The 15,157-nt window shown below is 32.4% G+C and overlaps 1 protein-coding gene across 1 annotated transcript; it reads right to left on the reverse strand.

The window, feature by feature from the left end:
* Positions 1-7,924: 7,924 nt before the first annotated feature.
* LOC127901363 (uncharacterized) lies at positions 7,925-10,240 on the reverse strand. Its single transcript, XM_052438510.1, has 3 exons — positions 10,184-10,240; positions 8,536-9,130; positions 7,925-8,439 (listed from the first exon to the last, which is right to left on the reverse strand). Exons 1-3 carry the CDS (start codon positions 10,238-10,240, stop codon positions 7,925-7,927), a joined length of 1,167 nt encoding a protein of 388 aa, XP_052294470.1.
* Between the last annotated feature and the right edge of the window lie 4,917 nt (positions 10,241-15,157).

Raw genomic sequence — 15,157 nt, forward strand, 5'->3', positions numbered from 1 at the left:
ACATAAGTTATTAGTTACTTAAAATTAAGAAATTTAAAATTTAATATAGTGCAAAATTCCTAATCAAAGATGTTCATAGTACTTTTGTTGTTTGTATAAGATATTTGATTAATTAGATAATAATTCATAAATACCAAACCCTTTATTTTTCTTTTAATTTAAAGATGAGGGTTAGAGTTAAGAGGTATTGAGGAAAATGAGAATTTAAATTGTTTATAAACTACTAGAATTACTTATTTTCATAAGGGGTTAAAACAATATTTGTAAATACCAATTCTTACATTTAGTTTTTAAAAAAGGACTAGACTGAAGTTTTCCCAGAGCCACCGGAATTATAAGTCAGGCAAGCCCTCATGGGCTTCGCCATTAGTTTTTAGGTCATAGTGTTTAGTAAAAAAAAAATAGTAATAATTGCAATGATTTTGTTTAAAAAATACTGTACCTCACAGTCTGTATTGTCGTTATATACGATCAATAAAAATTGTCCCATTATGATTATATGATGATGCTCATGCTATGGGATACTATAGTTACAGCCTAGTTTAATTGTTCAATTTATTGATGCTATTTTTAGATAATTTTTGTGCTAAATAACGACAACAGATTTCAGTGATAGCTTGTGTTATCTTCATGTGCACTGGAGAGCATTATGTTTTTAGTTTGAATGGAGTGTTCACTCGTTACTGTTAGTGGAGAAGTGCTATGCTTATCTAATTGTGATACTTAGTTTGTATACCAATTCATGTAGTATCTTGTAAGTCATTTATTGATTGAGTCATAAAAATAGTTAATAATAAAATCAACTATAAAATGCTATATAAACGTCAACAAATGGTTGGTGACACATAAGTTAGAATATAAACTTAAGTATCAATTAGAATATAAACTAAGTATATAGTTAAGCATATGATTAATGATAGTTGAGGTGATATTGCGAAGTGCCAAGATTGGCATCAATTATAATTAATGAAATTTTCCCAAAAACTCAAATGTAAAGGGTTTGAGTCCTGGTTGTGGGAACTTGTTTTATTTATTTTTTATCTTATGCTTTTATACTCCCCTATTTTTAGCTTATGTTGTCTATTTCTATGGGCTTAGCTAATTATTGTTTACATATCAATATAAATTTTAGATAAAGAACCTGTTGTCGCTTTAATTTGAAGTCAATAAAAACAATAATAACAAAAAAAAAAAAGTGATGTGTCAAATTTTCTAATTCATTCATTACAGTTGCATCTCGTTTTAAGCTATTCCAATTTAACAATACATTAGGCCATCAAAACAATCAATACTACTGGTAGATAAGAAATTAACGTTCACAAATTAACTAACCATTTTTCTCATATTCATACACACACACACCAAAAAAAAAAAAAGCCGCCCTCAAGTATAAGTGCTAGATTGAGTCATGGTCAGTCACATGGGAACCTTCCTCTACTCCTCTCTAACGTAATTGAGGAGCACCGCTATTAGCGGCACAAAGTCCTTGAAACCTTTCCATCATGGTGTCCCTTCTATTCAACAAGCCAATATCTCCACGTTGACGAAGAGATGTGACTGTGTGTGAAGATGTCTAAACGTTATATAATATTAGGATAATGTTGAGTTACATGTATTTAATTTAAAGGAATGCATAATATTAATGATGTTGGACTTGTAATATAATTTAGCCAAAGCTATGGAGTCATCATCATTATCACCAAGCGAATCCATCGAGCAATCAAATAAATTAGTGCGACTATCTATGATATAATACATTATGCATGCGTGCCTTTCCCGGGAAAACAAAATATAAAGGCTACTGTGTCGAGGAAACTCATAAATCACGGTGCCGAACTAGACAGTCAACGTGTCCAAAAGTATCTATCCATCATGAAATGACGAAATCAGACTCACGCGCCACCACAATCTCACGCCGAACACCCTCCCTCCAATCATGTCGCGATTGATTGATAGTGCCCCTAGACAAAGCCTATTTCAATTTCAATGCAAAATTCAAATAATATAAAATCTTCTTTTTAAAATAAAATTTAATTTTAAAACAGATATTCGGACTTAAAACATTTATTGAATCAAATAAAATGACACATGATGATGTGGTATATTTCATTTAACTTCAAAATCGGAGGCAGTGATCACACGCGCTACAAAGGCGGTGCCTTTTGGTGAATGGCGATGATCAAGAGATTATGATTGAATAGATTAGGAGATAAAAGTGGGGCCAGGCGCATTGAAAGTGATAGACAAGATGTCGGATGATGATTGAGTTGTCCCCACGGGTGCGTGATAGCTGTCCCACGTGTTCCCTCTTCCCAACCTTTAATATTGCATCTCTCTAACTCTCTCTCCCTCTCTCTCTCTCTCTCTACTTTTTGTTTGTTGGCCATATAATATATAATAATGATAACAAAATTAAAATAAAAAAATAGTAAAAGTAATTAAATAGTGGGTGGGATCCCTCTTTTTAAATGTGATGTGCTTACTCATCATCCTCATGGTCATGGGGTTCTCCCAAGCCACACGCGACACATTCCCCTTCCTCCTCTTGGTTTCTCCCTACAACCGTACGAGGCTCATTCTTCATGTGATGTGCACGTGAACTTGGTCCCTTTTGGCTTTTGCATTTTAACTCCTTGTTTCCTTCAATCAAACTTCTTCTCTTTTGGCCTTACCATGCCACTACCTCCCTCATGTTCATGCACTCTTCCTTTGCGCCTTTTGTCTTCTTATCTTGGCTAACATTCAGATCAAACAAATTTCTGATGCAAATATTTTCTTCTATTTTTCTTTCAAAAAAATAAAAATTTTGCGTCAATTATAACGAGTATATATGGCTCAATTGTTAAGTTTATTCTACATCGTGTAATTTGTACTCCAAAGTTCAAACCGGAATTCTTATTTAAAAAATAAAAAAAAAATTCCTTTTTAATTGAATTGATCTATGTCTTCTCTTTTTAATTTTAAGATGAGGAATTTAAATTTCTTTAATAATAATAATAATAATAGAAGTGATTTCTTATAGTTGTGTACGTAAATATAATATAACGGGAAAAAAAAAAAAAAGAATGACATTTGCTCCATCATCCGAAAGCGAAAAAATAAAAATAAAAGTTGACGAGTAAAAAATCGTAAATGAGATTTTCGTTTTCGACAATGGCGTCAGGGACCCCACTTCGCAGCTTCTGGCCGTCCCAGGCTTATCACCATGTGATTATCACGTGAACTCGGCCCTATGTAAGTTGCCCTCCCATCAACTTGAGATCATAGATAATTCTCATGTTGTCGCGACCGTAAGCATATTTATTGTTCAATGATGTGCGTTGTTTGTTACGTGGCTGCATCTTCGGGTCTCCTATTTTGTGGGTCCCCTCTCGATAACCATTTTGATTAGACGTCTCAGTCTGGTTTCTCATGTCCTAATCATCAAGAGTCTCTTTGCTTTCTGGTTACATGAGAATTGCTCCACAATTTTAAGCATTGTATACGCTGTACTTCCATTTATTAAAAAAAAAAAAAATCTTATTTATCGACTATTTCCCATTTATTTTGTAAAATTATGCCTTGCGATTATACAAAATCATAGATTTAAAAAAAAAAAAAAGTATTAGAATAATGAGCACGTCATTCCAATAATGTATCAAAAACTTGCAGCGTTTACACAAAGTTGGCCTGTTACGTCTCATAAATAAGAGTTGAGTGGAGAATTAATTAATTTATTGACATAACCTAGAGGGAAAATTGTATGACACTGTGATAAAAACAAAAACTTGATAAATTATGCGTAAATTGTATTAAAAGAAGAAAAAAATACATAAACTAAATATAAAAATAATAAATTAGTGTTTTAAAATTATAAATGAAACAAACACTTATAAGAATAATTTATAATTTATAAATCAACATTAAACTTTAATTAAATAAAAATATTTCATTCATTTAATTTAATTAAATAAAGGAAAAAAAGACTCACTCATCAATAACAAAAATTATAATGAAAACAATTAGAATAAGTTTTATTGATTGGGTATCAACCATAAATTCTATATTCATTTTAAGACATAAAATTGTTTAGTAACAACCTTGCATAAATGCATGCATGCATGTATGTATAAAATAATATTTGTCAACTACATGGGTTAATTAAGTAAGATAAATTTTATTGATGTGGATCAAGTCAAAACAAAGTTGAAAAATATTCTTATATTGTTAGACGTATATGATATATCAATAGCATTTAATATAAATTTGAGTCTTATCAATACTTTATATAATTTTAAACTTTGCCCTTTACTTGTACTTAAATATCATTTGGGGTTATTGTTGAGGAGATTTTAGCCCCTATTTAGAACTGCGGTGTAAATGTTGCAATTGTTGAAGAAAATTTTATAATTATGAAATAAAAGTTAATAGTTAGTAATAAGTATTCAATTTTAAATAATAATTTTATCAAAAAAATAAAGATATTACATGTTTGTTTATCATACAAGTAGTAGATCAAATCAATTTATTTTCTAAATCGCAATAGCTAGTGTACCAAAATAGCGTAGTGTAAGTTAGTAATGTAATTAACTGCCGATCGCTTTCAAGCATTTTAATATTATAACTTTTATATTATATTTATAAATTTATATGCAATTAACATAATTTATATTTTATTTTACTTTTAATATTTATTTATAAAATTTATGCTAAATTTATGAGCCTTGCATATTATTTATACAAATTATGATTAATCACTTATCGTGATTTTCATGCCATATTATTATAATGAGCGAATAAATCAAATGAACAGTGGTTTCACCTCGGGCTTCCAAAACAACTTGCACCTCCATTATTACCACTCATGTGGATCCTACGTGGTGCACAACTTTCTATACAACGATGGGACAGCAAAGCACACGTGTATCCTCCACCACCACACGTGCACTTTCGGTCAAAGTTATCTTGTCTTCGCTGGATCTGGCCAACGGTCAAACCCCACTGGTGTCCTCAATACCAATTGTACCCTCGTGCCTTCCTGCTCACTTTCGTTTACCGGAACAGCGGCTGACCGCACGTAGGGACACCTCCCAGCCGTTAGATCATCAATAAAGAGAACGAAGAGCCGTTGATCGTGGGGTTTTCTGCAGGTGCATGCCCCCTTTATCAAGAAAGTAGTGTCATAGCCAGCTTTATTTCTGATTAGTGTATCAAACCATGTGACCGGTTGAGCTGGTGACCATGTGATTAGTGTGATTAACGGTTAATCAAATCGTTGATCGAGTTTGGTATTGTCAGTTAATCGATGTTAAGACCCGAATTGGGCTGCACGTGTGCTGCATGTACGGTTCAGATATAAATTCTAGTTTTTTATTCATAAAACACGCAAAAGGACTTATGTATCCCCCACTTAATCATTCGGAAAACATACAATCTCCTGTTAAAGAAGGGTAGTTATGGGAAACTAGACAAGAATATGATTTTGAGGATTTTATTTAGGGAAGCAGCATGTTTGGTTGGTCTGACTTTATATAATAAAATTTAATTAGAATAAAAAGGAATTTGATGGCGATTGATTAGTTTAATCATTTAAAATATAATGATGATCTCACCAGTGAATCATTTGAAACAATTTAAAAAAATAGATTAACACACACCTAACAATCATGTGTCCGGTTCCCATCATTGTATGATACGATGATCACATAATTTAATGAAGAAATAGAAAGCCCACTTGATGATATTTAATTTGCAAATCTAAGGGGAAAGACCGACATCAAAATAATTATCATTCAAATTCGATCAAGTTAGACGATTAATCATGATTTGGGCGTCAAAATAGTTAGCTTGGCTGTACACATGAGGGCGGCCATAGTGTGTTTAAAATTGAATAGAATATTTTGCTTAGCTTTCTACTAAAATATGTTCCCTTTGGTCTTGGAATGATGACAATTTTCTTTTGGGCATTATTAACATGGTCTACTTGCAGTATTTTATATGAAACAAATCTTGAGTTGGCATGGAGAGGGCAAGGGACCTTTTTGTTCAAAAGTCACCTCATTTCAACCTAACTCCTAAAAGTAGATAGTTTTAAGAAGCATATAGAATAGGACACTCAAAAACTTATGCCTTTATTGGATTGCATTAAACAATGATATTTGCTTACTTTCAGGCTTGAAGATGGTGGCTTTGAAAACTGAAGTTGCATGATTCACGAACCATTTTTTTTTTTCTTTTTAATTATTGTTGGTCATCGTTTGAGTGACCTAACAAATTAAACTGTCTCTTTTTCACATTTTTTCAACCAATACCGCGTTAAGTTTACATCTTCTGTACCCACCTCCTCATGCGATGAAAGGAACTTGTTTCTGCCTACCAAAGAGAACCTTTTTTTTTTTTTTTATATAATATATATATATATACTGAGATCATTATCAGATGCGGATGTTTTTATTTTTTTAATACAGACACGCTGTTAAATCATACACTTTAATATAATTAATTTTTAATATACTATAAACTTATATAATTTAATAGCATTAAAAAATTAATTCTATTAAATTTTATAATTTAAAAGTGCGTATATATATATATATATATAAATACTGATTCAAAAGTGGGCGATAAACAAATATCGGTTTCATTCGTTTTTACTCTCTGTTTCCGAGTTACTCGTGGAAGAATAAAGAAATGGCAAGTGTACACGTGCATGGACAAACATTGTCATTAAAAGGGGAAAAAAACATGAAAAAAGAAAAGCCATATGCACGTGAATGCGTGCTGGCATTTTACCTATTCGTTAGGCCTGTTTCTCAGGTTTAGCAAATCTTGGTACATTTTTGGCATTAACATTATAAACTGATGCTTTCAAAATAAGCATAAATTTAATGAGTGCTTTTTCTTTTTTTTTTTTCTTTTTTTTTAAATCAGGGTTAGATGGTAGATTATTTATGATTCCTCACTTTACTCTCATTATAATCTTTATCGTTTTCATACACCACCATATAAAAAACTTAGAAAATCTGCTGGTTGCGAAGGCCTGTCCGACTGGGCTGAGTGTAATCTGCCCAATTCACTTAATGGTTCTTGGCCTACGAACCATTCTCGCAAAAGCACAGGTTCCCTAGTTCTCCACCCCTCCAAAGTTCTGAAAAAACCACCCTTTCCCACATTTACCATTTTGTCCCTTATGAGATTAGATATTTCTACAAACTCTCATCCCTTCAAACCTATTCTTGAATCTTGATTCTCTCTCATCCGCTTTTGGATTTAAAGGGTTACATTGATTATCCACTTTCCTTGCCCTCTGTCATAAAACACCAATGAGTTTTGTAACAAAAAAAAAGATGATTCGCATTAGAGTTTTATTGTTCTTGCAAACAATTGGCTTTGTTTCATCTATTCTCTTCTTCGCCTTTGAGAACATAAGCATAAATAGATTGCTACTAAACAAGATGTTAAATTTCCAGATGTTACAAGTAGCAAATTTCTTCTGTGGACTGCTCATAATGTAGCAGTCCTTTGCATGATGTATAAATAATTATGATTCCACACTTTTCAATTAATATCTCAATCTTCTCCATTTCATGTGAAGTTATACTAATTCACTGAAGGATTACTAATTAATACCTGTTACGTACCTATGATTTTACAAGTTAATGTAGATAAAAATAAATAAAAGAAAACTGTATTAGTATTTCGAAGCTACATGAAAATTCTATAAGTGAAAGAGATATAAGGCAGGGGCGGATCTAGGATTTGAAAGTACCTCGGGCTAAATTTAAAAGGAAGGTTATATTGTAAAGTGAACATAAAATTTTATAAGAAAAAAATAAAATACACATAATAAGATAAGAGCATTAGAAATCTTACACTAAATAATAATTACTTTAAACAAAATAATTATATAAAAATAAATAAAAATGTAGTCAAAACAAAAATACAACTAAAATTGTACTTTTCGCGGCTTCAAACAATAAAATTCATCAATTATGGATTCTGGAACAATAGTATTTGCAATTTCTCTTTCAACATAGACAACCATACAATTTGAAAGAAACTCATTTTCTATCTTATTGCGAAGTGATGTCTTGATAAGGCTCGTGGCTGAAAATGCACGCTCTGTTGTGGCTGTAGATACTGGAAGAGTCAACACTAGACGAATTAATCTATCAATCAAGAAATAGTGTTGTGACTTCTTTGTTTCAATTAATCGTTGACATAACTCAGAAAGTGATGCAACTTTTTGAAAAAGTGGATGAGAAAGCACATCAAACTTGTAATGCTCCAATTCTCTTCTCAAAGCAAAAATCTCATTTGCAGTGAAATCATGAGGATAAAATTTCTCAGCAAGACAACAAATACGATCTATATCAAATAATTTAAACCCATAGATTGGATCCAAAGCCGAGCTTAGAGTAAGAAGTTCCATAGTTTGCTCTGGGAACCTACTATTTATCTCTGTCAATTGAAAATCTATTACATAATTAAATATATCAAAGTGATAATGATGCTCAATTGTAATATAATCTTTTTGTTGACAAGAGCGTCTTGTACCTTCCATATAACGAACACTCATATCAGCCACACTAATGTCATGCTTTCCACAAAATGATTCCACACTTCTAATAAAATCATCCCAACCATTATCTCGAAATTCTTGCAAAAGCCTTTTAGTACTTGTGATATAATTCAAAGCATTCAAGATGTCTAAAGATTTTGCTTGTAATGCTCGGCAAAGAATATCAGAGATCCCAAGAACTCTATGCAACCAAAGTAAAATGAACACAAACTCGAAGGATTTCATTTCTCTATATGCACCTTTAGCTTCTCCACGCATATCTCGACTGGGCCCATCATTAATCATCTTTCTTAGAACTTCAAGAGTTGCACCAAACATCTCAACAAGCCTACTAACTGAAGTAAAATGTGAGCTCCAACGAGTATCTCCTGCCCTTTGTAAAGTTCGAACTTGATTAGCACCTGTACCAGTCTCAAGCTCTTCTGAAGCTATCAATTCTATAATTCCTTTCTCTTTAGCAGATTTCAACTCAGAATAACGTTTGGAAGAGGCATTAACAAAGTTGACAATGGAACTCAACTTAGAAAAAAATAACCACACCTCATGCACTTCTTTAGAATATAGAGCAAACTAGTAAAATCCATCACAAAAAAATAAGATTTTTATATAAGTTGTGAAAGCATACCAGTAGAAAAATATGCAAAGCCCAAGAAATTGGAAGACGAAGCAGATGAAGAATCGTGAAGAGGACAATCGATTTTTTTAATTCTTGGCTTTGAGAATTGTTGTCGGTTGAGAGTAAAGAAAAAGTGAATTGGGTAAAGATTCTTTCCTTTTTTTTAGTTTCAATGGCACTCTTGTAATTAATTATTAGTGGCATGATTGTAATTTTAACTAACATATTTGATTTTTTTCCTTTTCTATACCGGGCTACAGCCCGGTATAGCCCACTAATGGATCCGCCTATGATATAAGGAGTTGAGAGTGAAGAATAAGAAGCAAATAAGAGACCATTTTCATTATTCTCTACCCAATTCTTCTTACGAGTTCATTTACAAGGCTTCCTGCTTATAGGCTTTTGATAGAGTTGCTTCCATAAATGATTTTTTTTATATTAAATTTTTGGGTTAAACCACCAAGTTATTTAGGCTGTTCCCCTGTAATATAGATTAAAAAAAAAGATACAAAAGGAAGGGGAGGGGGATAAGATCAAAACTTTTAATTAAAAAAAAAAAACACAATAAGGCATAAAACGGCCCAAAAAAGATATCAAAAAGCAAAATATCAACACCTAAAATGTGGAGTCATAGAAGCATCTAAATTGAAGAATGCTAATCAAATCAACTCGAAGGTCTCAATAACCCAAAACCACTAATAAGTCTAATAAGAACATTCTCAATTAGTCATAAAACAATTGTGGCCAAATCAGACTCTGCCTTGATATTAGGATAGCCAAAATGAATAGTAAAATCCAAACCCTCACATATTGCCGCCAGCTCAATAAAAAAATAAAATCAGCTTGTGACCTAAAAAAGATCCAGAGGTAGCTAACACCACAGCCCAATGGTCACGCAAAACACCACTAGCAATAAACATATCAGGATTATCCCTAAAACAACCAACCACCCACTTGACTTCAACAACCTAGGTGGTGGCGTCAACTAGGAAACTAAATGAACCAACCTGCAAGGAAGCAAAATAATCCTCAAATCCTCCCCAATCTGAGTATCCAAAACACATTTTGATTGAGATGGTCTAAAATCAAAAGTAGAGTTTGTGAGGTTAAGGTTAGAAACTACCTAAAAAATAATAGCGTTTACATGATAGACAAAAAATCAAACTTGAAAATGTTTACAAACCGTCCAAACATACTATTGGATGAAGCATGAGAGTAGGAATCGAAGTTGTCACGAAGAATGGGTGCACCACCGCCTATCAACAAGCAAAGCATGGGAGATAAAATAATAATAATAATAATAATAATAAGTATTAAAGATCAATCATCGAATAAAACAACCGTCAGGACTCAGGCCTGCCTAAATAAGATATATATATATATTTTTTTAGAGAGAGATATATAAAGTTAATAATTAACAACTCGTCTACTCTTAAAAAAAGAGAGATTTTTCTTTAAACCCACCTTTATCGAGATTTAAATTTGTATGTTTTAAAAAAAAAATCCTTAAAAAACCATTTTGTCCCGAATACTGTTTACAAGCTCCATTGCCTAGCTCCCATTTTGGCATTTGCTCATGCACAATAGCTTTGAAAAGTTTAGTTATAATCTCCCCCCAAAACTTTAAAAGCTATAACTATTGGCATCCAACACTTCTCTTCATTTGCTAGTTCTTCACAAAAGTCATCATATTTCTTCTAATTTATACTATTTTAATCGAAACTGGGATATTTGCTCTCTACGTTTATAACATTCTATTAATCTACGGTGAGGACAGACGAATTTTTAATATTTCTCTAACTCATCTCTTTTCACGCAGCATACCAAATGCTGGACTCCACCTGAAAAATGCATAGTTAGTCGAAAATGAAAGTTATTGGCACCCCTTCATTATCCTTGTAATATTCTACTTCAAATAAAATTGTAATCAAGAACAAATAAGAATTAAACACAATTTTTTTAATAAATTACTTTCATAAGCTGCATTCATAATCAATCCCCCCCCCCCCCCGCGTTTTTTTTTTTGAGTTTTTACCTGTCACTTTTTATTTAACCAAAATAAATTACATAAATTTAGAATAACCTATTGTTGTTATTGTATTTCTTATTGATTAAATATTTTTGTACTTAAAATTATTTTCAAATTACAATTTAATAAGTCAATGATTGACATTAAAAAATTTATCACACAGAAATTTTTATAATTGATGCGTAGGAAAATGACAATATTGTAAAAGAAAAAAATAGAATAGTTTTTTGAGTTTTAAAAATAAGAAAATTAAATTAAAAAATAAAAAAATATATATTTAAGAGAAAAAGGGGACATTTTAAAAAATAAGATAAATATAATTGAAAAAGAGATTTCACAAGGAGATTAAAAGGGTGCGAAATAGTCCAAACTCTTTTTCGATTTGGTTTCCATAGAAAATGGGTGTAACAGGATTTATTGATGTTCTTTTAGCAAAACTCAATTCAGTAATCACTATTACAAAAATACCAGACTACTAGTTTGAGTTTTAACAATAAAAAAATTAAATTAAAAATTAGAAGAATGTATTTAAGAAGAAAATGGGACATTTTCAGAATATAATTGCAAAAGAGATTTCATAAGAATATTAGAGGGGTGCCAAATAGTCCACACTATTCGTCGATTGGGATTTGGGTTTCTATAGAAACAGGGTGTAGCAGGATATTATTGACGTTCTTTCGGCAAATAACTCAACTCAGTATCATGACCTCAAAAGATTTGAAGTTCGGCCTCGACTTTTGAGGCAGGGCTCGGATAACAATGATTGGACCGGCAGCCCACTTACGACTTCATTTGTCAAGGATTGCATTATTGCTTTTAGCAAAGAAATGTCTGTTATATTATTATATTGTAATACTTCCATAAATAAATACTATATAGTAAATTTATTCAAAAGGCAAAGCCAAGATTTGAATCTCAAACAAAAAAATTCCAATTAAGTTCGGTGACTGCTCAAATTAGATTCAATCAAATTAAATTAAATCCTAAAAATTGTTTCATGATCTTGAAGCTCTGGCAAGAAAAATTTGGGTTCGTCTCCCATATGTATGAATCATTGAAAGTCAAAAAAGAAAAAGACAAAAAATTAAAACCCAAGCAACCAACGTAGCCGTATGTGATACAACTAGAGGTGGTAAAAATACCCACTCGGTTCAGACTCGGACCATACACAGGCGTTGTGAATCGAGTATTATTCGGCTCGGGTATAAAATCAGGTCGGTCTTAGGCATCACTTGATAAACCCAGAATTCGAATTTTATTAAAAAAATATTATAAAATATTATATTATTTTAAATATTTATATTTATTTGACTCATTTATTATACATATATAAAATTTTAAACACTTAAAGTTTATATTTTCATGTCAAATTTTATTGAAATAAATTTAAAACTTATAAAATTACCAAAAAATATATATATATACACATATAATATTAAAAAATATAAAATTCAAGTACCCGAATTAAAATCCGACCCAAATCAATTGTATCCGAATAGGATCCTGTCATTGTAATACCTGGACCCTGCTCGGGATTTTGCCAACCCGGGATACAAAAGGTATGACAGCGACGGCAAAGAAGTGATCAAATGAATAATGATAGCAAAATTTGACCGGCCGATCCTCCGAGTCAGATCATTCAAAGAATAAAATTACTGAATTGTCACAAGTAATTTTGTTTTCCTTTAACGCGACTCCAGGGCAAAAATGCCCTTCTATTTGAGCTTTGAGCTCCCTGTTTCTTTCTATTCATCTCTGTCTTCACCAAGCCAACTCTGTCCGGCGTCTACAAGCATGTAAAAACATGCATCCTCTTGTTCACAACTAAAATTTCCGTGTTTCTGATATTCATTCGCGATCAGCAGACATTAAATACAAGCTGTAAGTAAGTTAAATATCCCCACCCAGATTTTATTTTAAGCAAATTTTGGACAAGATCCTTGCGCTCCCTCTGATTTGCAGAAATCAACTCGAGACTGAAAATTTCACATAAACAGTAATACAAATAATATTTCAAACCTTCATAAAGACCAACATTTGAATCAATGACAGCTGATTGTGAAATTACATTTTAACAACAAATCTTAAAATTAACACGATCGCGAGGCCTCCATTCAATAAAATAATTCTACTTTGAGCATGAATTTACCTTTGGTCTGGGATCACAAATGGCCACAAATGGCGCATGCTCCAGTATAAATTATAGGCTTTTCACATTTAGATTTAACAGAGACACCTGTCTAATCTGGCCAACCCATACAATTAAATCCACACAACTAGTGGGTGCATGCACACATATAAGTTGGTAGTCCATCTGCATGGTAGTCAAATACTACTGCAAGCTGCTGCTTGATTGTTTCAAACTACTTCCGAATAATAGAGATACAAATGGAAAAAATTGTCAGTCTTGCAAGGAAACAAAAACTCCAAACCAATATTTAACTGCAAAATGAGACAATCAATTCTGCTACACACAGATTTCTAAGCCAAGAAATAACACATCATCCTTTTCATGGGAAAAGATACCTACTTAAAATAAAATTGGATATAAAACAGATCACTGTTATAAGATTATCAAACTAATATTCATCAATCTTCAGAAGGCCTGTAACCTACATCGGATCTTGTAAAGCAAAAGCAAGCGATAAAGACCAAATCAACAACCTCCAAAAGTACATGGCCTGATGTTGCTTGCTAGTAGGAAGGACAGAATAAATGATATAAGGGATTCATTCTAAAAGGATCCGGCAGACAATACTGAGATTGAAAAGATAAACCCACAAAGAAAAAGCTATCTGTATCAAAGGCATGGACTTTCAGATGCTAAGTCAAGTTTTGTACGATATTTTACACTTCCGTACAACCACAATTGATCATCAATGTAATTGACATGAACCACATATCAATTTTATATATGGTGACTCAAGTAAAAAGTCAAAATCATTAATAGGACTAGCCCAATGGCCACAAAACCTCATGTTCACCCATCACTTCAGTGGCCTGGAAAAGCGCTATCAAACAACGGGAAAAAGAGATTGAATAGCAGCATCCTAAGGCCTTTTTTTTAAAAAAAAAAAACACTTATCTTCTGAATGAAAGCTAGAGAAGGAGTTTATAATGGCAGGTATCGAACTCACATTGAGACTTGAAAGTCAAGTCTCAGACCATTAAGAACAGAATTTACTAGCGCATTAGTTGGCATCTGTGCAGTGTGTGCCCTGCACCTGTTATGCGGACAAGCTTATTCACACACTTTGGAGAATAATTGAAAGGATAAAAACAGGGTAAACCACATCCAGAAGAAAAGTAAAATTTAACCAAAATAAAATGGATTGACTTGTCTAACCTTCAGACAGAAAAACAATCTGAATTACCCAAAAGGTACAAATCATAGAAGCATGACTCATTTTTTAGATCAGCTGTGCTACGCAAATAGATAAGCATTATGCAATTAATACCAGAAGCTGCCATCCCCTTAATTGTAAAATTTGCATGACCTTGATACATTCCTCATCAGAAATGCAACAGAGAACATCAGAAAGTCTCCCACATTCCAGAACACACAACTTTTTGAAAATCTTAGGGTTGGATGTTTATTTTAGCAACGTTTGTGGTAATGCAATGAGCATAATTATCATGCATTAGATATAACGCGAAAGGACTGGAAAGGAGGAAAAATGCAGTCAACATATAAACTTTAAACCTCATCATGGTTGCTCTTGATGAAGCTGAGCTCAACAAAGTAAAGCCCATCCACTAAAGGGAAGCAAGCAGTGCCTCCAACAATGAATCCTGCATCTGATATGGTTTTGAAAACAAAGCACATGCTTGCTACTCTGCCCCCCAACTTTGTAGGGAAGCCTGTCAAATATTATAAGTAATAAAAATATTAGAACATATAATAAACTTCCAAACAGCAGAACACCTTTCACAATGCCTCGTAATAAACAAG

The sequence above is a fragment of the Citrus sinensis genome, chromosome 3, assembly GCF_022201045.2.
Source record: "Citrus sinensis cultivar Valencia sweet orange chromosome 3, DVS_A1.0, whole genome shotgun sequence".
Taxonomy (NCBI): domain Eukaryota; kingdom Viridiplantae; phylum Streptophyta; class Magnoliopsida; order Sapindales; family Rutaceae; genus Citrus; species Citrus sinensis.